The 23,409-nt window shown below is 35.8% G+C and overlaps 1 protein-coding gene across 4 annotated transcripts in view; it reads right to left on the bottom strand.

Annotated features, from left to right (window-relative positions):
• Positions 1-23,409, bottom strand: part of LOC123527912 (eukaryotic translation initiation factor 4 gamma 1-like) — a 55,127-nt gene that overhangs the window by 10,778 nt on the left and 20,940 nt on the right. For all 4 annotated transcript variants that reach the window (XM_053523590.1, XM_053523589.1, XM_045307648.2 and 1 more), the window contains 10 exons: positions 20,146-20,283; positions 19,443-19,502; positions 16,634-16,780; positions 16,243-16,322; positions 15,213-15,369; positions 14,691-14,795; positions 8,674-8,809; positions 6,766-6,890; positions 6,326-6,438; positions 5,148-5,334 (listed from right to left, as the gene is read on the bottom strand). In XM_053523590.1, the coding sequence (XP_053379565.1) occupies positions 5,148-5,334; positions 6,326-6,438; positions 6,766-6,890; positions 8,674-8,809; positions 14,691-14,795; positions 15,213-15,369; positions 16,243-16,322; positions 16,634-16,780; positions 19,443-19,502; positions 20,146-20,283 (1,248 nt within the window). The remainder of the gene's footprint in view (positions 1-5,147; positions 5,335-6,325; positions 6,439-6,765; positions 6,891-8,673; positions 8,810-14,690; positions 14,796-15,212; positions 15,370-16,242; positions 16,323-16,633; positions 16,781-19,442; positions 19,503-20,145; positions 20,284-23,409) is intronic.

Below are 23,409 nucleotides of genomic sequence, written 5' to 3'. Positions count from 1 at the left end.
TACAAAGAAAAACGGTAAGGGTCCTGTAAAGGGTAAGGCTGCTGTTAAAACAAGTGTTAAACCTTCGGGCTCTAAAAAATCAAAACCCTCGGGTTCAAATACAAGGTCGGGTACTTCGGACCCACCTGGTGAGTCTCAGAGTCAAAATAGTAATTTATTTGACATTTCCAAGTTGTCTCCAGATGATATAGCGGGACTTCGGTCAGCGCTAGGAATTGCTGATCAAAATAACAATTTTTGTTATGACATGGATGATTATGATGATTCGTATTTTGATTCTTATGATCAGACTTTTCAAGGTAGTAACCTTAGGGTGACGGTAGATTCTAACGATATTTCTTCGGATGAAAATGAAAATGTATCTGATAAAAGGTTTAGATTCCAAAGTTAGCATCTAGATTTGATACAAATTCTGCGTTTAGGGATACTAACAGCACCGCTAGTGGTGATTGTGATGATTACACATGGGAATTACCGAAAATGAAAACTCCAGAGCGTGGGCAGCAAATAAGTGATTCTTTAGCAAAGTTAATTAACACTGCATGTACACAACAGTGTGACACTGACCCTTTGTTCTCAAAATATCCAGTTCCGGCAAATTGTGACAAAGCTATTCCGCCGTTAGTAAATCAGGAATTTTGGCGGTTTATGGATAAGAAATGTCACTTAGGTGACAAGGCATTGGTAGATATTCAGAACTTGTTGAGTACTAGTTTGGTCTCATTAAGTTGGTTGACTTTCATAAAAAGAATAATACTATGACTAAAGAAGTAAAGGGTTTATTCTCAGATGTTATTACTGGCTTAGGTCAGGTTCAATACAGTATCAGCTTGAGAAGAAGATACCATATTAGACCTTACTTGAAAAAGAAATATTCCCCTCTTTGCAATATGACAATGCCTATCACAACTAAATTGTTCGGTGATGATATTTCAAAGGAAGTGAAGTCGTGTGACAATATTTCTTTCTTAGGAAAGGATCCTTACTATCAGAGTAATTTCAGAGGGGCTATTCGTAGTAGAGATAGATTTCGTGGTCGTCGTGGATATGGTAACTTGGGTTTCGTACCGCAGGGCTTCAGTGGTCCTCAGTATGGTGGTTATCAAGGACAAGGATATCGCCAACAGCCATACCCTACAAGGGGTGTTTCGGTACGAGGTACCGGACAGTCTGGTGGACGAACAAGGGTTCCTAGGAGACGTCCTACAGCTACTGTTACATCTGCGTCACTTAGTCGTGACCCAAACGAGGAGCAGTAACAGAAAGGGTAAGTCCTGTTGGACGAACACAATTTTGTTTAGATACATGGACAAGATTTACATCTGATCCTTGGATTTTAGGTGCAGTTTCAGGGTACAAGGTTGATTTTGTTCAAGATAAAATTCCTAGAGAGATTCCATTTGATTTGGATCAAAAAGTACTTGTAAACAATGAAGCTAGGGAACTTTTGAATAAGGGTGCGATTATAGAGTCTGAAATTGAAAAAGAGCAGTATATTTATACCATTTTTATTGTGAGTAAACCCGGCGGAAAATTTAGACCGGTCATTAATTTGAAACATCTCAATGCTTTTGTACAGTATAATCATTTCAAGCAAGAAACATTTAATATTGTACTTGATTTGGTACAACAGAATGATTATATGACAAAAATAGATTTGTCAGATGCATATTTTTCAATCCCAATACATCCCTCACATTGGAAGTATCTGAAATTCTCTTGGAACAATAAGGTTTATTCGTTTGTTTGCCTACCATTTGTGCTCACGATTGCACCATATTTGTTTACAAAAATATGACGTCGAATTTTTGCTTGGTTCAGACAACAAAATATTCGTTCGTCATATTATACAGACGATTCAATTAATCTTAATCAAGAAAAGGCTGTTTGTCAAAATAAATGCGTCACTATTGTAGAAACTTTAGAAAGCTTAGGATTCACTTTAAATCGCAAAAAAATCTGTTTTGATACCATGTCAAAGATTAGTATTCTTTGGTTACATTCTTGATACTGTGCAATTTAAAGTATTCCTACCAGATGATAAAGTTCAAAAGATTTTATCCAAAGGTCATGTTTTGTTGAAGGCAGATTTAGTTGCAGTAAGAGACCTTGCTTCATTTATTGGGCTTATCATTAACGCTTTTAACGTTATATTGGAAGCTCCTTTGTATTATAGGGCTCTTGAAAGGGACAAACTTCTTGGCCTCGGTGACAGTATGGATTTTGATAATGAGATAAAATTGTCTTTATTTAGTAGACAGGAGATTACATGGTGGATAACAAACATTAATGATAAAAATGGGAAAAGAATAAGACCTGTCAATGTATCTAAACGATGTAGAACTGATGCGTCATTTCTAGGTTTCGAAGGAATAGACTTGGAAACAGACACTCATACTAATTGTAGATGGAATAACGAAGAAGTTCTTAATGCAAGCATAAACTACCTTGAACTCCTTACAGTTTTCTATTGTTTACAGGCTCTTTATGAAGATTGTAGAGGCATACATATAGAGGTGCAGTCTGATAACACTTCCTTCTGCCATATCTTATATCAATAAGTTTGGTGGTATGGAGTCTATAGAAATAGATAAGTTGGCTAAACAAATATGGGAATGGTGCTTGCTTAGGCCGATTTATATTTCAGCTGTTCATGTTCCTGGCAGGTTGAATACAGTAGATTTTTATTCCAGGAATTTCTCTGATTCAACCGAGTGGATGTTAAAACAAGATGTATTTAATAGGCTTTGTAGGCATACTTTCTTACCTGATGTAGATGTTTTTGCATCAAGGTTGAACAAACGTTTGCCAAAATTTGTTTTATGGTTCCCTGAACCTGGTGCTATGGCTGTAAATGCTTTTTCCTTGTCTTGGAACCAATTTGTTCCGTATTTATTTCCTCCCTTTAATTTAATTGGGAAGGTTATAAATAGAACAGTATCAGATAACTTAAAGGTAGATAAAGTTCTCATGGTTGTTCCATACTGGTTTTCACAGAGTTGGTTTCATGTTCTCTTAGAAAATATGTCTGATTTTCATATCAGATTACCAAGACATCAAGATTTGCTGGCATTATCCCACAACAACAAGTTTCATCCTTTGGGAAAAAGCTGAAGATGATGGGCGTGGTTCTATCCGGAAGAGCTTGCAGAGTAGAGGAATTCCAAAAGAAGTTGCAAACTTTATCACAGATTCATTGTCTGGAGGAACAAGCAAGCAGTACGGCAGTGCTTGGAAAAAATGGTGTATGTGGAATAGTATTAGGTTTTCCAGTCCATTTTATTTGTCTGAAGCGGTAGTATTAAGTTATTTGTACTATCTATTTAGAAGTGGTAAGTCATATTCTATTATAAATATACACAAAGCAATGCTACTTCAGACTTAGATTTGAATAATATGATTGTTCAAAAACAAGCAGTTGTTTTTACCTTTTCTGAAATACTGAAAACGTCCAAGGCAGGACAGTGCTATTCTCTAAAGGTAGAACACTTTACAGATGAGAGAATTTGTGCAATGCATACTTTGTTGTATTATGTTCAAAAGACGGCTTCTATGAGGAAAAGTGACAGAGTTTTTGTTTCTTTTGTAACATATGATGCGGTAACAACTAGTACGTTATCAAGATGGCTCAAAATTGTGCTTGAGCTTTCGGGTATAGATACTTCTATTTACAAGGGCCATATAGGGGGCGTAAGCCTCAGCAGCATATAGTAAAGGTTGTAGTATTAGTAATATTACTGCGCAGGGTAACTGGAAGTCAGATAAGAATTAAAAAAAAATTATTGTAGACATCCTGAGAGTGATTTGTCTTACAACAATGCTGTATTTGGTCATGAATGATTATTTGACGAGTAATAAAATTAAGGCATTGTAAAGTGTATTTTTGTTGCCTTTAAAGATGCTATATATACATGCGAAAAGCCGAAAGGCATTACGAAAAATAGTGTTTCCCCATCCCAGCTTTAGTGCAGGATGGAGGGCATTATTTGAGTGAAGCAGGAGACTGAGCATGTATATACCCTGCCCTTAGTGGAGTGAGTTTGAGTCACATTGTGATGGAAGCCTTTTAGACTTTGTGTTGTTGTATGCCCTCCCTTTTTGTATTATGTTTTTAAGCAACAAAAATTTTCTTTAAATTGTGAATCTCGTGGGATTTGGTGTATTGTGGGTGATGTGCAGCGCATGCGCAGGTTACGACGTCGTCAGGCGGTAAATTTGAAATCTTTTAATTTGCGATAAGGTTTAAACGTCCAGAATGGAAGCTATATATATATATGCTCAGCATAATAATGCCCTCCATCCTGCACTAAAGCTGGGATGGGGGCACATTTTACTGCATCCAGTCAAACTTGTATTAAGCAGTTAGCCAAGACTGCCTAAAAGATGCGGCTGCAAGATGAAAATAGAACAAAAAGTCAGTCTGGGAATTCTGGGAAGTTAGCTGAATGGCTGCTCAATTAATGCAAGTGATTTTTTAATATAAACGATGGTTAACGCAGGTTCAGCTGTATTTCTTTGACACAAAAATTTGTCAACCTCCATGATTTTGATCTTATTAGTAGAGTCTTTTACTTAGTATTTCAAAGAAGGCTTGTCAATCCCAACCCCTGTTACAATATTTGATTTAACTTTAATTTTATGAATACATTTATTGAACTCATATGGTGTGTCCATACATGAGGAAGAAAATTAGTTTTAATAAACATGTTATATAACTCAAGAAACAGTAATGAATTTAGTAATATAATAATAATAATAGTAATTCTGAAACCATCAAAACCACTGACAGACCCCTTTAAAATCAGATAACTTCAAAAAGATGAAAGTTTGTTATACTTAAAATTGGAATTGGCTCGCATGCCAAAATATGCGCGATATATGACTATTTAAAACAGCAATAACACTGTTGCGGGTACTTATTTCCGCAAATATAGATTGCACAAATATAGTGAACTCCTTGCGAAAATTTCTGATTTTATAGTTCATGCTGAACTTGATTCACAAACATTCTATTTCAAATGTCTTCAAATATTTTCGCAACACAAAAGATAATAGGTAAGGGTAGATTTCTCTGACTGTAATTTCAGTATAAACAAATATTATCACCTTACAATTATTGCAGAAAGTGGTTAAGAGATACAATTTACCATCTTGTCTTGAATAGCAAAATATTCATCAAGGATAGCTTTGGTTTTCCTCTCCATATCTTTTTCAGAAAGGACCTTTAGCTCTGTAAATGCTGGTTGAACCTGTGACGGTTGAGGCTCCGGTTCAGAACGCCCGTAGTTTCCCACCCTGTGACCGCCATTGGCAGACTGATTTACACCAATTGCTCTGTAATGATTTACGCAGTTTATTAAAGCTGTAACCAATGAATAGGAGGTACTGTAGTAGCGTTTTGGGAATTCGATACACTAATACAATTTTTAGGTAATATCGTGACATTCCATGTATTTTAGGCCCCGGAAGACCCTAGGTATCTTGTCCATAATTTATCAGAGGCAAATGTGAGTAGTGTGGTATAACCGCAAATCTTCCACAAGCCAGATTTAAGGCTTCCACACATAAATCAAGAAATCCGCCTAGCAGACAGTGATAAGGCAGTAAATGTGGATAAAGTTTACTAAGATGCAATAGAAAGAAACTGAACTGAAATTAAACAAAAAAGAGTTCGGAGAACCATTTAAATTTCCATTCATTTTATGTTCACAGATCAAAATTAATGACTTTATATCAAAACGAAAAAGTGCTTTTTCTGAAAACATTTACCGCAGTGCCCATAAATTTAAACACTTAGCATTATTTCATGTTTGTTTTCAGATCTGAACCCTCCATAACAAATGCAGCCACTTGTCCATGATACCACGTCAGGCCGATTTTTTCTTCTGAATTGTCAAGTCGACCAACCCTTAAGCTTCGAGTTTGCATTTAGCCTTTTGTAAATTATTCAAAACAGTCTTATCAGGGTCTCTTCTACGAAGACGAACATTAATACTGATTTGTTGGATTTGAAGTCACAACAACACAATACATGCCATAATTAATCAGACCCGGGATTCTGTTTAAAAATATCAAGCCTGTCTAAATCCTGAAACATCCTTTTTCAATGGAGTAACAATGAAAACTTTAGGCAGTTAAAAGCCTGAAATCTCGACAAGTCCTGAAAGTTCACAGGCTTTAATAACGTCAGGTAAGCTTTAACCCACAAAGGTGAAAAGCAATTGATTTGGTCAGTGAGCTTGACCATTTGATCAAAAACGCCCAAGATAAAGTTCTAAAATTAATAAATTAATTAATTAATTATTTTTTAAAATTTTTTATTCACCTGTTCGCTAGAGTGCTTGGTTGTTCCTTTTCTTGTGGGGGTCTACTTGTGGTTCCCCAAGTGTTACCCCGTCCCAAACCTGAGAATCTGCCAGCATTTTCACAAGACCCCAGCTGAATAGCACATATCAAAAATGTTTTAATAATACTACTTAAAGCTCGGTAAATAGAGTGACGATAATTTACTTTCCTATCATGTTAATATACCTATCATACTATAAGTGTTTTGGGCAGTTGATGTAGTTTCAAATTACAGTTGCCCCTCATTGGATTTTCTGAGCCTGTTAACCAACTAAAATGTAAGTTTGCAATGCCACTATTTCCATAACAAAACATTTGTTTCTGTCTATTTCAATTAAATGACTAAATGCATTACAAGACAAAAATACTACAAATATGCATGTAAACAATTAAGGCATGTTTTCCCTGTAATCCACTCACTTTTGTTAATTTCTTTGTGGTTGGGTCTATTGATCTATCTACAGATTTGAGCGGAGTTCTGTTTACACAAACTGTGTTCCAACTATCAGTATCACCAATCTGGCCGAGAAGTCCACCTCTTCGCCCTGTAATATAAAAGACACATATGTTACGTTTTTTTGTAACAGATCGGCATCGGGTCTGAAACACCTCAGGGTGCTTGTTAATTTTTGTTATTACATCATTCATTCAGACTTACTACACATTTGTGAAATAATTACATTACATTTCATGCATCGAATATAAAGATCTGTTTCAGTAATGAGGAAAATGTCTTCATACAAAAAGTACAAGGATAATATTGTCGTCATGCACAAATCTTTATGCAGTATGCCCATTTATTTTTAAAATTAAGGGTACATGTACCCCCTGCTTTTGCATATTAGGGGTACACTTCAAAATGTGGGGGTACACTATATGGCAGATCTGAAATGTTTCTATTTAACTATTTAAATTTGCATATACATGTTTTGTCATGCAGACTTGTGTCCTGCTTTGCACCACTTTGTATGACAGATATAATAAAGCATAAAATTTTCATCATGTTCATCCACTTTATTGAAATTCAGGATACATTTTATAGGGATTTGTCTAGAGCGGAATAGCAGGGCGCAGCGCCCTGTCCTTTTTTAGCGGCGCCCATCTGCCCAATCCGTCGCCCTTTCTGCACCGTCCCTCTGGCCCTTCAGCAGTAAATTCTACCCAAACTGCCTGTCAATCATCTTCCACATAATCAGACATCCCAGATAACTGTCAATCAGTACGCAGATACGACACTCGCAAACTACACACAGGTGCTGGCATGTATGCAGTAACGTTAATTAAAAACGATTAAAAGACGACGACCGACTGAATCGTAACAAACAACAATTAGAGAGGTCTGCAATGAAAGCAAACTATAAAACAGATTTAAAAGGGAGAAAAACATAATTTAGGAAGTAAGAAAGAAATATTTTACAAAGTCTGGTGTTGATTAAATGCCAGGAAATTAGCAAGTAACACGGCACCTCATATCAGTTTTGTTGTTAACATTTTGATCTCGGTTGAATATAATACTTAATCATTAGTATCATTATATTTATTATTTTCTTTATATTTCTTTCATCAAAATATCATTTAATTATTATTAAATTAATTTAGTTGAAAAGAATGACAAATCACTCGATCTTTTATGGAAGATAACGGCAATCATAGATTTTAGCGTAGACAGTGGGCGCGGAGGGTAGTTCCCTTCACCAAAATGGCGACAATTGTAAGCAATCTTATTTCGAAGTTGAAAAATCGCCTATTCCTGTGTATTATACTCACCCACGATTTGGGGTTAGTCCCCATTTGGCAGTTGAACGTAAGAGTTCCGAATCTGTGTGTGTACCCCCAACAAGCGAGTTTTATGCGTGCATTTGATATTTTGTACGTGCATGACTGCAGTGCGTGAATGGGCCTGTTATTTACGTAAACTATAAAACATATAAACTCACTGCTAAAACTGTCACAACTCCAGGAAATGATGCGTTTTTAAATAACAAAAATGAGAAGTAACATATGAGTGTTTTGAGGGTAATTTCAAAGCAAGAAAATACCATTTCTGGTACGTTTAATTAGGCGTGTATATTTTATTGTTTACAATAATAGTTCTAACAGTTTTACTAAGCTATACTCTTCTATTTCTGCTGCATGTTTTTCACTTCTTTCAATGTAACCTCTCTAGCATATGCAATACACATATGCATACAAAACGTGTTTACACCCCAGGTACTGAGGTAACAGTATTATTAAATACTAATACCACTTATTCCCCTACAAAGTACATGCACCTATTTATATTACAAACAAAAACCACAATTAAATACTATTTTATATCATACTCACCATCTCTCTGAGCCCGCTGCTGCATTTGATTTTGTTGAGAAAGTAAAGCTTTTTCTTGGGCTTCCTGAGCAACCTCCTTGTGTATCTGGTCTATTGTCTTTGGGTTGTTATCAACACGACGAGGAATCCATTTGTTCTGAAATACACACATGTATGATAGTATCCATATTACGGAAGGTTTTGTGGGTACAAAGCTAGGGCATGCATATTCTTTGGCGAAGCTGCAGATCTTTGAGTAACTCTTGTTTGTATATACAAGATCTATTTCAGTAACGACGAAAGTGTCTTCAACTAAAATGTGTCAGTATTAACAGATCTGTACACTAATCTATTCATCTGGTAAACGCACAAACATTCAAGACTACATGTAGTTTCAATAATAAATTTCATCTTGATTTAGTGACTGATAAGCCATTTTTGGTATAACATCCTTGAATTTATTAAAACAAATCTTAATATTATATCAACTTCTACATGTGATATAACATTTCTTCCCAAAGCAATATTTCTATTCATTCTATCCAACCTCCTTTTTATTACCGACATCAATATATTCCAACAACTGCTTTCGGCAACAAAAATCTTCCTTAAAGTTTGCAATATTAAGTTAATTTGCTACAGGATTCTTGAAAATAATATAGCAGACATTTCTTCAAAACGTTTCGAGTACTTTCGTTTCTTCTGTCAACAAGAATAAATACGTGTAAAGAAAATTTTCCCATCATTGCACAATTTTATCAACATTATTAAGACAAAGCCACCATCTTAGCTCTGGTCTTCACTGTTGAAGAAAAACTTTCTTGATTCGAATCTGTCTCAGTAACGAGGAAGTGTTATCATGCAAATTGTAAGACAGGGATAACATCATCATTAACAGATCCAACTTTTACTATCTATCCTTGCTGAATAGTAAATAGCAGGTCATCATACCCAACATGTTAACTTTCTGTCTTAAACTATCACGAAACTTGTAATTGTTTTGTTCCAGTTTCAAGTTCTTACTATCAAACGCAACCTGTCGTACATTCACAGTGTTACCACGTCATCATGTCATCATTAACAGATCTGTCACCATAACCAAAATTGTGCCTAAATGCTAACAGGTCATAGGACGCTACTAATAATCTACTAAAGAACAATATTTAAAATAAACCAACTAAAGATGATCTCTTACCCTCTTTTATTAGCATCTTTACAGGTATCATTTTAAGGCCAGTAATCTGACTAAAGTACATCTCCTATTACGCTACGCATAGGATCTAAGAACGACATATTCATAGCCTCGTTCTGACGACCCTTTCGCTAGCCAATCAGAGCTTAACTTACAACATTTTGCAAATCTACCTATAGCCTTGACATTTGATATTTACAATTCTTATGTCGAAATGTGTCAGATAGCTGGTTAGCTCTGTCGGTAGGCCACTTGCTTTGTAAGCTAGGGGTCTTGGATTCGAGCCCTGGAATGACCGTACATTTTTCTTCCTCTTTGACATCAGAACAAGTCGTCTGATTGGTTAAAATAAAAATAGCAATACTGGAAATCCAAAATATACAGAAGATGTATGCGAACGGGTCGTTCTCAGATCTTCGTTTAGAAGATCAAGTACTTAAGTCAGATTGGAAGGCCAGTTAAAACCTGTTTTCATCCAGATTCCAAAATGATAATATCAAGTTCAATTAAGGCATCACCACAGTCACAACTCAATAGCAATTCATATTTTCAGGCCGAGTATTTTTCTCTTGAAAATTGCACTTAAGCCTTAACAGTTGGTCAAATTATCATCAACATGGAAGCATGATGATTTGTAGTAGATACGCCGCTTGTGAAATGTTTGTCTCGTTTAGACTGAAAGTTTACCCTGAAATATTGAAATTTATGGACAGTCAAGCTCCATTAAAACACATATCACAAAGACAAAAATCAGTTCTTTTTTAAAGTGCAATATGTATACTACACAATCTTATGGAGTTTTTGATGTGCGTGAAATTAGCCAGAGCAGCCAGAGTAGCCAGAGTTCAGCCAGAGTTTAGCCAGAGTAGCCAGAGTTTAACCAGAGAAGTCATAACTCTGCTTACTCTGGCTGGCCAGAGTAGCTAGAGTTCAGCCAGAGTTCAGCCAGAGAAATCATAACTCTGGTTACTCTGGCTGGCCAGAATAGAAAGAGTTCAGCCAGAGTTCAGTAAGAGAGGTCATAACTCTGGTTACTCTGGCTGGCAGAGTTCAGCAAGAAAAGCCAGAGTTTCTAGGATGTTAAAACGTTCTGGCTACTCTGGTCAGCCATAGAATCCAGAATAGCCAGAGTCTCCTGGATTTTATTTGCTTTGGTTAGTCTGACTGGCCAGAGTAGCCAAAGTTTCTAGGATTTTAAAAATAGCCAGAGTAACCTAGTTCACAAACATTTTCCGTCTTAGTTGAATTTCATTATGAAACTGAATATGTTATTTCTATCTCAATAGCATGCTTAAACTGAATTTCAAGTTAATTAATATTTTCAAGTGGCTATTTAGAGAAGCCAGAGTAGCCAGAACCCTTGTTACTCTGGCCGGCTGGCCAGAGTAGCCACAGTTCAACCAGAGCAGCCAGATTTCAGCCAAAGCTCAGCCATAGTAGCAAGAGTTTCTAGGATTTTAACATGTTCTGACTACTCTGGTTAGCCAGAGTATCCGGAGTAGTCCGAGTCACCAGGATTTTATTTGATCTGGTTACTTTGGCTGGCCAGTGTAGTCTCAGTTTGTAGGATTTGAACATTTTTGCAACTCTGGTCAGCCAGAGTAGCCAGAATAACCAGGTCCCATGTTCACAAAAAATTTTCAGTCTTAGCTGAATTTGATTATGAAATTTAATAATTGAGCCGTGTCATGAGAAAACAAACATAGTGGCTTTGCGACCAGCATGGGTCCAGAACAGGCTGCGAATCCGCGCAGTCTGGTCAGGATCCATGTTGTTCGCTTTAAAGGCGTATTGGACTTGGAGAATCTATTAGCGAACAGCATGGGTTGTCTGGATCCATTCTGGTCTCAAACCTACTATGTTTGGTTTTCTCATGGCGCGACTCATATGTCATTTCTGTCTAAATAGCATGTTTAAAAATGAATTTCAAGTTAATAACTATTTTCAAACGGCTATTTAGAGTAGCCAGAGTAGCCAGAACTCTGGTCACTATGGTTGGCCTGAGTTCAGCCAGAGTTTAGCCAGAGTAGCCAGAGTTCAGCCAGAGTAGCCAGAAACCTGGTTACTCTAGCTGGCCAGAGTAGCCGAGTAACCAGGATGTCAGTTGCTCTGGCTACCTTGGCTAGTCAAAACAGCCAGAATTTCCGAGATGTCCATTGGTTCTAGCTGCCCAGGCTAGCCCGAATAGCCAGAGAAAATAAATACTGCAATACCTATTGCGAAATGACCCTTTTGGTTCTCTCAGGTTTGATTTTTTAGTATTTTATATGTATCAAGTGATTCATAAAACGGACTTCAAAAAATTGTCTTATTTTTCAAAAGACAGCAGCCAGAGTAGTCAGACGTTCTAGGATTTTAATATGTTCTAGCTACTCTGGTCATATATAAAATAAAATAAAATAAAATAAACGGGTTTATGCAAAGGCTGTTTGTTTATACACATTGTAAATAATGCTTAGGTATGTTTTATTTTTATAGGGTAAATCAGTAGAAAGTCGGAAATCGTATATATAAGTTGTAATTTTACAAGGTAGCCTGCCTCCCACAAAGGGTAGATACGACGAAGCGACACCGATCCATCCTGGATCTTCAGTACTTATACGGCTGTATGCCATACCACACTGCACTGTGATTTAGTGCAGTGCGACCTGGCTGTCATGGTCTTTTGTTTTGCACTGATCCATTCTGGATCTTATTCATGGCATATTTTATCCCCGGGGTATTGTCTCATATTCCTTCTGTTAAAAAATGGCACCAAATTGAAAGTAAAATACACATGAACATGAAAATAAATATGCTATTAAGATAGAAATGACATATTAAGTTTCATTATTAAACTTAGCTAAGACTGAAAATATTTTGCGAACATGGTACCTGGTTACTCTGGCTACTCTGGATGACCGGAGTAGCCAGAACATGTTAAAATCCTAGAAACTCTAGCTACTCTGGCTGAACTCTAGCTACTCTGTCCGAAACAGCCAGAGTAACCAAAGCAAGTGATATCTTGGTGACTCGGACTACTCTGGCTACTTTAGCTGACCATAGTAGCCAGAACATGTTAAAAGCTAGAACTCTGCCTACCCTGTTTAAATTCTGGCAGAGTAACCAGAGTTCTAGATATTGGATGAGCTCTGGCTGCTCTTGCTAAACTCTGACTACTCTGGCCAGCCAGAGTAACTAACCAGAGTTCTGACTACTCTTTGCTGAACTCTGGCCAGCCAGAGTAACGAGATCTATGTCTTCTCTAGCTGAACTCTGGCTACCCTGGCCAGCCAGAGTAACCAGAGTTATGACTTCTCTGGCTGAACTCTGGCTACTCTGGCCAGCCAGAGTAACCAGAGTTATGACTTCTCTGGATGAACTTCTGACTTCTTTGGCTACTCTGGCTAAACTCTGGCTGAACTCTGGTTGAACTCTGGCTACTCTGGCTAAACTCTGGCTGAACTCTGGCTAAACTCTGGCTACTCTGGCTACTCTGGCTAATTTCACGCACATGATTTTTTGTAGAAATTATTCCTGGTTATTGCATTAGACACAAAAAGACAACCCCATATAGGTTTAATTTAAAATGTTTTTGCACATGTATTACTGATCACAGCTAGCCAGGTAAACCAGTACACACTGATTGTTCATCGCAACACCAGTCTGACTTAAGTACTTAATCTTCTAAACGAAGATCTGAGAACAACACATTCACATACGTCTTCTGTATATTTTGGATTTCCAGTATTGCTATTTTGATTTTAACCAATCAGACGACTTGTTCGAAGAGTAAGAAAAATGTTCAGTCATTCCAGGGCTCGAACCCGGGACCCCTTGCTTACAAAGCAAGTGGCCTACCGACTGAGCTAACCGGCTATCTGACTCAGTTCGACATAAGAATTGTAAATATCAAAAGTCAAGGCTACAGGTAGATTTGCAAAATGTTGTAAGTTAAGCTCTGATTGGCTAACGAAATGGTCGTCAGGACGAGGCTATGAATAGGTCGTTCTCAGATCCTATGCGTAGCGTAATAGAAGGTGTACTTTAGTCAGATTGTCGCAACACTACACTAACTCTATTGATGTATATAGGGAGATAAGATAGTTTTTCATTGAACAGGTAACCTGTAATATCTCTTGCTTATATGCATGTAAATATGTGTAAACTGATAAAACAAATTGGATAAATTGATGGTGTTTGGATTTTTGTGTATAATTCAGTAATCAGGTAACATGATTTTCCTTAGACTTAGATCTTCACGGTCTGTTTTACAATTGGCTGTAAATATTTCTTTACATGTATTGAATATATATTGAGTTTGACTGCAGTACAATTGCAAAATTGCAAAAAGAAGAAAAGGATGGTTAAAACAAATCTTCTACTTTTAAAAGCTAAAACTTGTTCATAATTATTTTTTCCTCATTCAATTAACTGACTTGAGAACATCTTTCCCTATACTTAAAAACTCTGTACACTTATATTTCAAATCTGAAAGTGTCTTCATACAAACAGTGACAGGGAAAACGTCATCATACACAGATCTTGTTATCTCAAATTATGCACATTGCTGACACACCTGTTAAAACAAGTAATGTAATTTGTTTTCTAAAAATTTAAAACTGGGTTATCCATTTTTGTTTTTATTACCAGAGATTGGCAGTCTTTAAATGTTTCAGAATTTCAAAATGGGTTCTCTAATTTTAGATTTTTCCAAAATAAAATGGCCGTTAGATCTTCTAGAAAAAATTTCTAAATATATAGCGTCACTGCTAATACATGTATACATTAAAAAATTTAACTGGAAGAAGATAATCACCTAGCTGAAACTTTTCATTTCTATTATACCGAAAAGATCAAAACTTACTGTTCTTAAATCCATGACATCCTGCAATATAAATCGCACTTTTATTGGAATTTTCTTCTCACTGACAATTTTGCCCATTTGTTGAAAATACTGATCCATTCTTGGCTGAAAATAGTGACCAGGAAGGTATATGAATTTCATATTAAGCGACAAACTGGTATTTTTCACATAAAATGTGAACATAACAATGTTCTTCGTATATCCATCAACCTGTATTCTGGACCAATACTTGTTCTCTGTTAATAACTGACAACGTCCGCACACATATCAGGACCATCAAACACTTAGCTCACCTGTATGTTAATACCTATGTCATACATTTTGCTATATTTATGTTTATTTCTTTAATGATACCTTAAAAACCATTACTGGTGTCTTCTCAAAATTTGGGCAAAAACAGGTGTAAACGCAAGTACTGGTTTTCTCAAGGAAGTAGTCTTGAAAGTAGTCCAACTTTGCTAGAAGCTTTTTTTTCACAGTCTCTCGTCTTATACTGAATAGAAAGAAGACAAAAACATTTACCTTTGCTTTATCTACATCTAATTCTTTTCCTATAGTTGTGAGTAGTTGACAAAGACACTCGAGGTTGTCAGGATCTTTGGTGCGTAATAATTTGAACACACAATCATGCATAATATTTTCGGTCAATATTTTCAATTTGAATAACTCTCCTATAAACCTGTAAATAGAGTAGTACAATCGTTCAAACATTCACTATGTGTTTGTTTTGTTGTGTTCAATAATACAATTTCACGTCGTATAGAATCTTTTAAGCTTTTTTAATGGCGATAGACCTCACTGGCTGCTCCGGAAATTATCATGAAGCAAGCTTGCAGTTGGAAACGAATGACCGTTTGCAAGGAAGCTGGATGGCTCTTTCACATGAAAAGAAGAAATCTTTATTCGATGTTGGTTTTCGAAGAAACAGAAGTATATTAAGGCAAGTAATTTAGCGCCATTCAGTCAGGGAAACCCTTGCATATTTTTCACTACTGAATAAATATTATACGTTTTGTTGTGTTTTGAGTTACACTTTTATGTCATATTTCTACTTTCCAGCATTAGATGTCGGGGAAAGACCCTCGGTGCTCCTCTGGTCATTATTGCAGACAAGCAGTGTAATTTTTTTCCGCACATCAATTGATTATATACCTCACTAACCAACAACGGTGAAGGCTACGGTTTTGCCTACTCTGCCATGGAGGTAGTTTACTTTCTAATGAGGGAAACATGCTATTTGATATGAAATAAATGGTAGGACAACCAAAACAGAATATACTTATATATACGGAATTTTTGCAAAGAAGTTCAGACAGCTATACCGTCACGTTCTTTTAGTACTAAACAAAGACAGTCACTATACAAAATGTCCTGCAAAAGACTAAAACTTGCAATTCAGCAAGAAAATCATACTGGGGTCAGGACTGTAATTATATATATATATATATATATATATATATATATATATATATATATATGGATTAACTTCATAATAGAGCTCGGAACAGAACCTATTTTTCACAGTTCCTTCCCTTGCCAAAAGTGTTCTTACCTAATATTTCCTAATGATCTTTGTTTAGCTTTAGATTCCTCATACTTTAATTCCTTTTTCAACTTTTCTTTCTGTGCGTCCTGTAATGTCATGTAATTAATACAGAAAGTACAATGCCTTCGTGCATTGAATAATACTCTTTAGTAAGTTCATGTTACATTATGTTTTGTGAGAAAGAAAAGTGTTTTGTTTCTAAATTCAAACTTAAAGTATCCCCGATTTAATCCAATGAGAGTATCGTATAGTTCACTTGCTCCATCACCAACCTCATCCAACAGAACAGCACCATATCCCTTAATTGCTTTAGCTTTTATCCTGTTTTGATAGACTTACACGGCTACTTTAACAAAACAGAAAGAACCACTTTTTGCTACCTTGAATTGATACTCACATCCTCAGCCTTTTCTATTTCTTCCCTTTTAGTTACAAACAGGGCTTCTGATGAATTATCCTTCTCAAATTCCCTCTGACATTTTGTCAATAACACAGCTCGAAAATTCACCATTTCTCCTGGTTTAGAGTCCGACTGAACTTTGAACTGCAATTCCAAACAAATCCCATTAACAGCCCTGTATTGTGTGTTATAGCGTGTTTTCAGATTATCAATGCTGCTGTTGACAATGATCATATACCTGGGCACAAAGTAATCTGGATTTGTAACTTCCAATTTTATAAACACAGTTTGTAGACCAGTCCCAAAACTCTAGTATCCTCATAACTTGTTTATGAGCATTCATTTCAAATTGACCAACAGAAGCAAATAAAAAAAACCAAACTATTCTTTAATATTTCAGGACTCCTTATATACATCGCCAGCCCATAGTTTGCGCTATTGTCAGGTCTGTTGTTCAACACTAGATTTTGCTGTGTCAAAGTCCTAACTTAGAGAAAAGCAAGAATATTTATTTCTAATGTCATAATGATAAAACACTTATTGAATGGATTGCTAGTATACAACGTGTATCATAACCTCGTTATAATCCTTATATGCCAGGAATCAGGATTTATGTATCTAACAGTTTTTTACTCATTCCTCTTTTAAAGTCTGGATTATTTTACAATTATTTCACCCTTTACAATCTATTCAATAGTTATCTGAATGTCAGTAGCGACATTTGGTGATTTGACATATCACAAACAAAATCCACACACGCCTTTCATTTTACAAACAGTAAATAATTCAATTGTGATGACCAAAGTTATTTGAATGAATCAATGTTGAGCTTATTCAAAGTGCAATATACCTACATTAAAGCCCTGCTTCCCGGCTATTCAAATTCTTTTGTGTGTATGCAACCCATGATTACAATAGGTACCAGTTAACGGCCACGTGCCACACTTAAGCACGCAAAACCACAGGTATTTCATATAGAATTTTATATAAATTAGACCACGATAATCCGTAAATAGCCAATCGCAAAGTAGACTTGTACCCGTCTATATTTCATATACAACGGTAGCGTTGTATATATATCGGGGGAAACTTGGGCAAAAAACGCGTGAATTTCGTGTCAGTTTACCATCTAACAATACAGGCTAACGCCGGAGTTAAATGACCTTGCAATATTCTTACCAGTTATCAATGAGATAAAAAAATAAGATTGACTTGGAGGTAAATTCAGTTGACAACGTCTAAATATTAATATCTTAAAAATGAGCCCATGTAATTGGATATTAATAAAAGGGTTCACATGACTGAAATACAATACTGGAATAACTATGCATATAAAAATCAAATTGAATTACAAGAAACTCCATATTTGTAGTGTAGAACCAACTGGGTAAATACGTAATTTACGTAATTTACACATTCACTGAAACGTTTCCAACAGTTGTAACTTTTTATGTTCACTTCATATAAAATAGACATGTCAGCACGATCCTTACATTTGCAAACAACTGGATCCAGTTGTTTGAAACTTAAACAGGCGATTGAGCTAACGGTCGATTAACTTTATAAGTATATTAGTTTAACAGCTTAATGCAGGGGTCGTGGGTTCGAGCATCATTGGGGCCACGACCGTGACTTTTAATATGACACCAGTACTGGTTTTCACAGGAAATGGACTCGAGAGCGGTTACAATAAGCTTAAAGATTTCATCACAATCAAGCTAAAAAAAATTAGTATAAACTAAACTAAACTAAACTAATAGCCCGTTAAAGTTTCGAACTGGGCCTTGTGAGATAGTAGAACAACTACATCATTCTTACAAGAAAGGCACGATATAGTAAAAAGTGTTCGTAGTACTATGAGCATCTACGCACTAACTATATCATGATAAACAAAATTAATAAATAAATAAACACCGACACTGGTTCCTGTTTTTATAAGAATAAAAAATGAATATAACCATAATTATTTTGTCACTTTATACCGATTGTTGAAAAGTGATTTCTAATAGAATCTGATAATTTGTATGTGTTTATGTATATTACCAGTAAGCACTAGTCCTTACTTAAAATACCAGATTACTTCAAACAACAGTAATTTTTTTATCCAACATGTGTACCTCCGATTTGCTGTCAGCCTTTTTTGCAGTTTCGGAACCTGGCTATCTTCTTGAATCAACGTATCTGTCATCGTGTTTTGCCAACATGCAAACTCCTCACAAAAAGTAATTGTTCAGCAGTTCAGTTTTGAGTATTTTTGAGAAATCCATATTTAACCGTTTAGCATTTTCGATTGCAACTGACTCAAAGTGTTAATGAACGTCAAATTTTAGTAAATCCGGTATTTGAGTAAAAGTGAATTTATACAAAATATCCTGCATTCTTTCATATGCCCTACTGACAAATAAGCGCTAACGGTACAAAGATAATATCACTGTTATAAAAACACGTTAATCCTAATTTCTATAGAACGCGTGGGACAGTTTTCAATAATTGCAGTTTTTATATCACGTGGTCTAAGTCGGATAGACAACTCGTGCCGTTGTCTACGGGATATATACAACTCGCTTTGCTCGTTGTATATATCCCGTAGACAACGGCACTCGTTGTCTATCCTATACATAGACTCTATTTTAACAAGTGTCACTGTTCATAGTCAGGGTTTTCATGCTTTTTCAGTGACAATTCAAGGTTAAAAGGTAGGACGGGAGCAGGGCTTTAAAGATAAACAAAACAAAAAGACATTCAGCCAATGATTCAGTTTCTCTCGTCGCCTATAAACTTTGACACAAGATTTTGTTCTACTTACCATTGACAAACATCTACACATATTGGCATATGCTACACAGTAACTAGGTTCACTGATCGCCTGCAATACATAAGCATGTCTTAATCCAAATAGGTTTTGACTCCAGTCTGCATAGTTACTAGCTATGATAAATGTCTCGGTTGCAGTTTAAAAATGTATACCATTACCAACAAGTTCGTTCGCACGTAGATGGCCTTTTTCATTTTGTGACCACTTACCGTTCGGCTGTCCAGTTTTAACTTTTACTGCAAGTACTGAAATACACGGTGGCGGCAAGATATGTTTTGAATTGCAGTTCAGAAAATATGGAAATAAAGGATAGTCGGCATAATATAGAGAACTGATTAAACGAGTTGAATCAAATAATAAAAATAGAAGCTGATGCGGCTCTGCTGAGCATTTTATCACTATATTCAACTCGTTCAATGAATGTAGATAGAAACAAATGTAATATTCTTTTTATCACAAGTAAGCTTTTCCAGCTGAAAAATATTATAGACTAAATCATTAGACTAGTTTAATATCAAAATTATGTCAAACATGTTATAACAATTGTTTTACTGCTTTTTGTGGCCTTATACGGATATACGCAAAATCAATACCTGTTTGGATATTTCTGACAGCGTATATCCCGTTTTCGGTGTAATTAATGATATTTAACATATAAAAATATCTGAATATCTGAATAATGTCATATATTTACCTTTTCAAAGATTAGATTAATGACACCCTTCAATTTTTTTTCAGAGTCTATAGGCAATGCCTGCATCTGGGAGACAAGTGTTTGGAACTTCTGTGGAGTCAACTTGTTCAATATACTTCGTGTCTTCTTGTACAATACCTAAAATGGTACAATAACAAAAGTTAGCAAGAGGTCCATGGTGTCCCTAAATAGCTTACCTTAGTTTTTTCAAAATGACTGAACAATTTTGGTAGATGGTCCGCATCTGTTCAGCTAACTTAGCCTAGCTCTTTGCAAATAGACATTCTGGTTCTTTAACATGCCCGGTGTATAGCACCTGCCTTACACGCGAAGCCGTCTTTTCTGGAAAGAACCAGTACAAGCCTCTTAGTAAGGAGGTAGACACTCAAGAGCGTCTCAGAAATTTCCAGTGCCTGGACCGAGATTTAAACCAGGATTGACAGTCATGCGTGTTTCCACTAGACCATCGACCCACCAATTACTTTGAGATTGTTCACGGTGCACACTCACGTGACTTGTGACGTTTCAACTGGGGTATCACGCCAAGCAGAATTCGTAAACAAAACGGAGTTTTTAAGGATAAACTTTTTAAAGATATATTTTTGTAAAATGACACCTAGCTGGTGCAAGTCCTTATATCAATGCGTACCTCCGGTGATATAACATGTGTCTACTTTAGTTTTGCTGATAACCTGGACAATCCGCAATGCTTCCACAGCAAGCGTATTTTCAAATGGCTTAAAACCAAACCCAAGCGACTGTTACTTGATAAACGACCAACTAGTTGTCACCGCTGCGTTCTGTTTGATATCTAAGATAATTTTGTTAGGAATTTCGCTCAAAAAATGGCGTATTTCTTGATAGATTATCGAACTTGAAAAACGTCTGTTATAAAGTCCAAAAAGCTCTCACAGAAAGCTCTATTTTAAATCGCGATTTTCTCGTTCCTCACGTTGCATGAAATGCCGCAATTAACGCAGATTACGTTTTATCCCTACCAACGCAATACTTTGTTAAAGTTTAATGCACGTGGATAATGATACTTTCAAGAGAATGTGGGTCACTCAAAAACATGCTTTCACAGCCATTAACTTTAGACCAATGTTTTCACATCAAGCACAAATCTTTAGCTGACAGTTTATCGACTTTCTACTGTTTATTTTGCCAAGAAAAAGCAAAATGATTCTGATTTGACATAGAGCCCTAACCAAGTTGGCTTTGACATGAATTTAGTTTTATCGATACAACACTTAAAAAAAGAAGATATAACGCAAATGCTAAATTTGCTGTAAACACGCGGTCAATATCACAGGAGCATCATAGAAGGCATGTGCTATTTTCCCGCAAAAATGATTGAACAAACGTCTGCTTTCCGTTCCACTTGGACATCCTTTATGTCGTATAAGATACTCCGACATTTACGCATATTTAAGTCATATTCATTCGTTTAGGCTGGCTTCTTACAATTAACACCCACGTTCAACCAAGTACTAATAAGCTTTGATAATGTGGCAGTTGAGTCCAATAAGTCCAGGGGTGTTCAAAGATAATGCGTCATAGATTTATTGAAAAGCAATTATTGGATTTACCTGTATTGGAAAATAAACAGTGTCGATTGTATTGAGGTCAACTGCCACATTATCAAAGTTTATTAGTATAAAATCTGCTTATCAGTTGACAAAAATATATATAAGATCTTTATTGATTTAGCATAATTTCAACAGAAATATCGTTTTGCAAAAGTCCTGTTGAGTCAACGGCATTATTTTAAAGCATACATGTTTTATGTCCCGACGCAGACAAGGCTTGTCATTTCATTGTAATTTCATTGGACATGATTTATCGAAAATTAGTCACGAGCTTTTAGAATAATGATATCACGAGGTACATGTTTGCGTATGACATTTTCATTAAATGTCTAAAATGCGAAATTTACACATTGTGATCATTTCAAACTACATAACGAATAACAGAAATTAACAAGGCGGATAATGCTTCAGAAACTATATCAAATAATTCGCAAGTCACAATTTTTACTACATTGTAAAACAGCTGACTTTGCCAATATAAATTTTAAGCAATAAAAGATGCAGGGCTACTTATCATTAGCTTTAATCAGGCGACAAAGTATGATTTGAAACTAACAGAAGGTAAATTCACTCTGCAAATAATCAATCATGAGAAAAAAATTATCTCGAATTTTAGAGTTTAACATTGCACTGATACATATCCTTATTAATCCTTATTGATTTTAGCAATCTAAGCAAACAATTCGACAGACAAAACACGCGCGCAATAGCTTAAATACATGTTGGGCTAGCAATTTCGTACCTAAGCTTTGCACAGTAAAACAGTGTTAAAACTGCAGTCACAAAGTTAGATGTTTTATAAACGAGGACTGTCGGGGAGCATTATGATATGGGTTTCCTAGCGACTTATATAATTATTTTCTTATAAAAATGTTTCGGAATAGACTGGTGCTTTCAAAAATTATAGAAATTCCTGTTTATGGATGACGATGATGATTATGTTACTGCTTCGGTTTTCAATCACACAAAGGCACTACGTCGCCACCGGATAATAAAATGGGTACACGTGATTTAGGAACATGCGAATTATGAGGATTCTGTACAATTGTTTTACTACACTGTATTTGTATTAGCAAAGACAAATCGACTAGTTTAAATTAAAAGAGACATTTCATAAAACGGGTTTTCGAAACTATTATGCTTGAAGAAGATTGTTCAATAGTATAATAGTTTTTCAAGAAAATTAGCGATACGATAATCATGATGAGTGTGCTTGTTTAGTTAACATGTAAGAAACAAAATGATATGGCAACACAGAGGACTCTATACTACAACTACGAGATGGATCTATAGTTAATTAATATGTATTGGTTTTTCAAGGATTATTTTCATTTAGGTTCGCACACCGAAACTTAATAACCAAAACATACGGACTATTCATAAGTAATAGATTAATGCATTATAAACGCCACGTGCCAGTTGAATACATGGCGGGAATTTGAAAAATCAATTGGTCTCAACGGATTTTATCGACATCTTACACAAGTGCGAGATACAGTAAATAAACCAATGCCATAAGTATCATTTTACTTTATCATCTTGGCAAAATTAACAGTAGAATTGGTTAAAATGTTATCTAAAGATGTGTGCTTGATGTGAAGCAACTGGCTCATGAAAGCATATTTTTGATTTATCCACATTTGCTTGAAAATATCACTATCCACGCGCAGAAAAC

This window comes from Mercenaria mercenaria, chromosome 14 (assembly GCF_021730395.1).
Source record: "Mercenaria mercenaria strain notata chromosome 14, MADL_Memer_1, whole genome shotgun sequence".
Classification (NCBI taxonomy): Eukaryota; Metazoa; Mollusca; class Bivalvia; order Venerida; family Veneridae; genus Mercenaria; species Mercenaria mercenaria.
The sequence above is the reverse complement of the archived record's forward strand: the minus strand, read 5'-3'. Positions and strand labels throughout refer to the sequence as shown.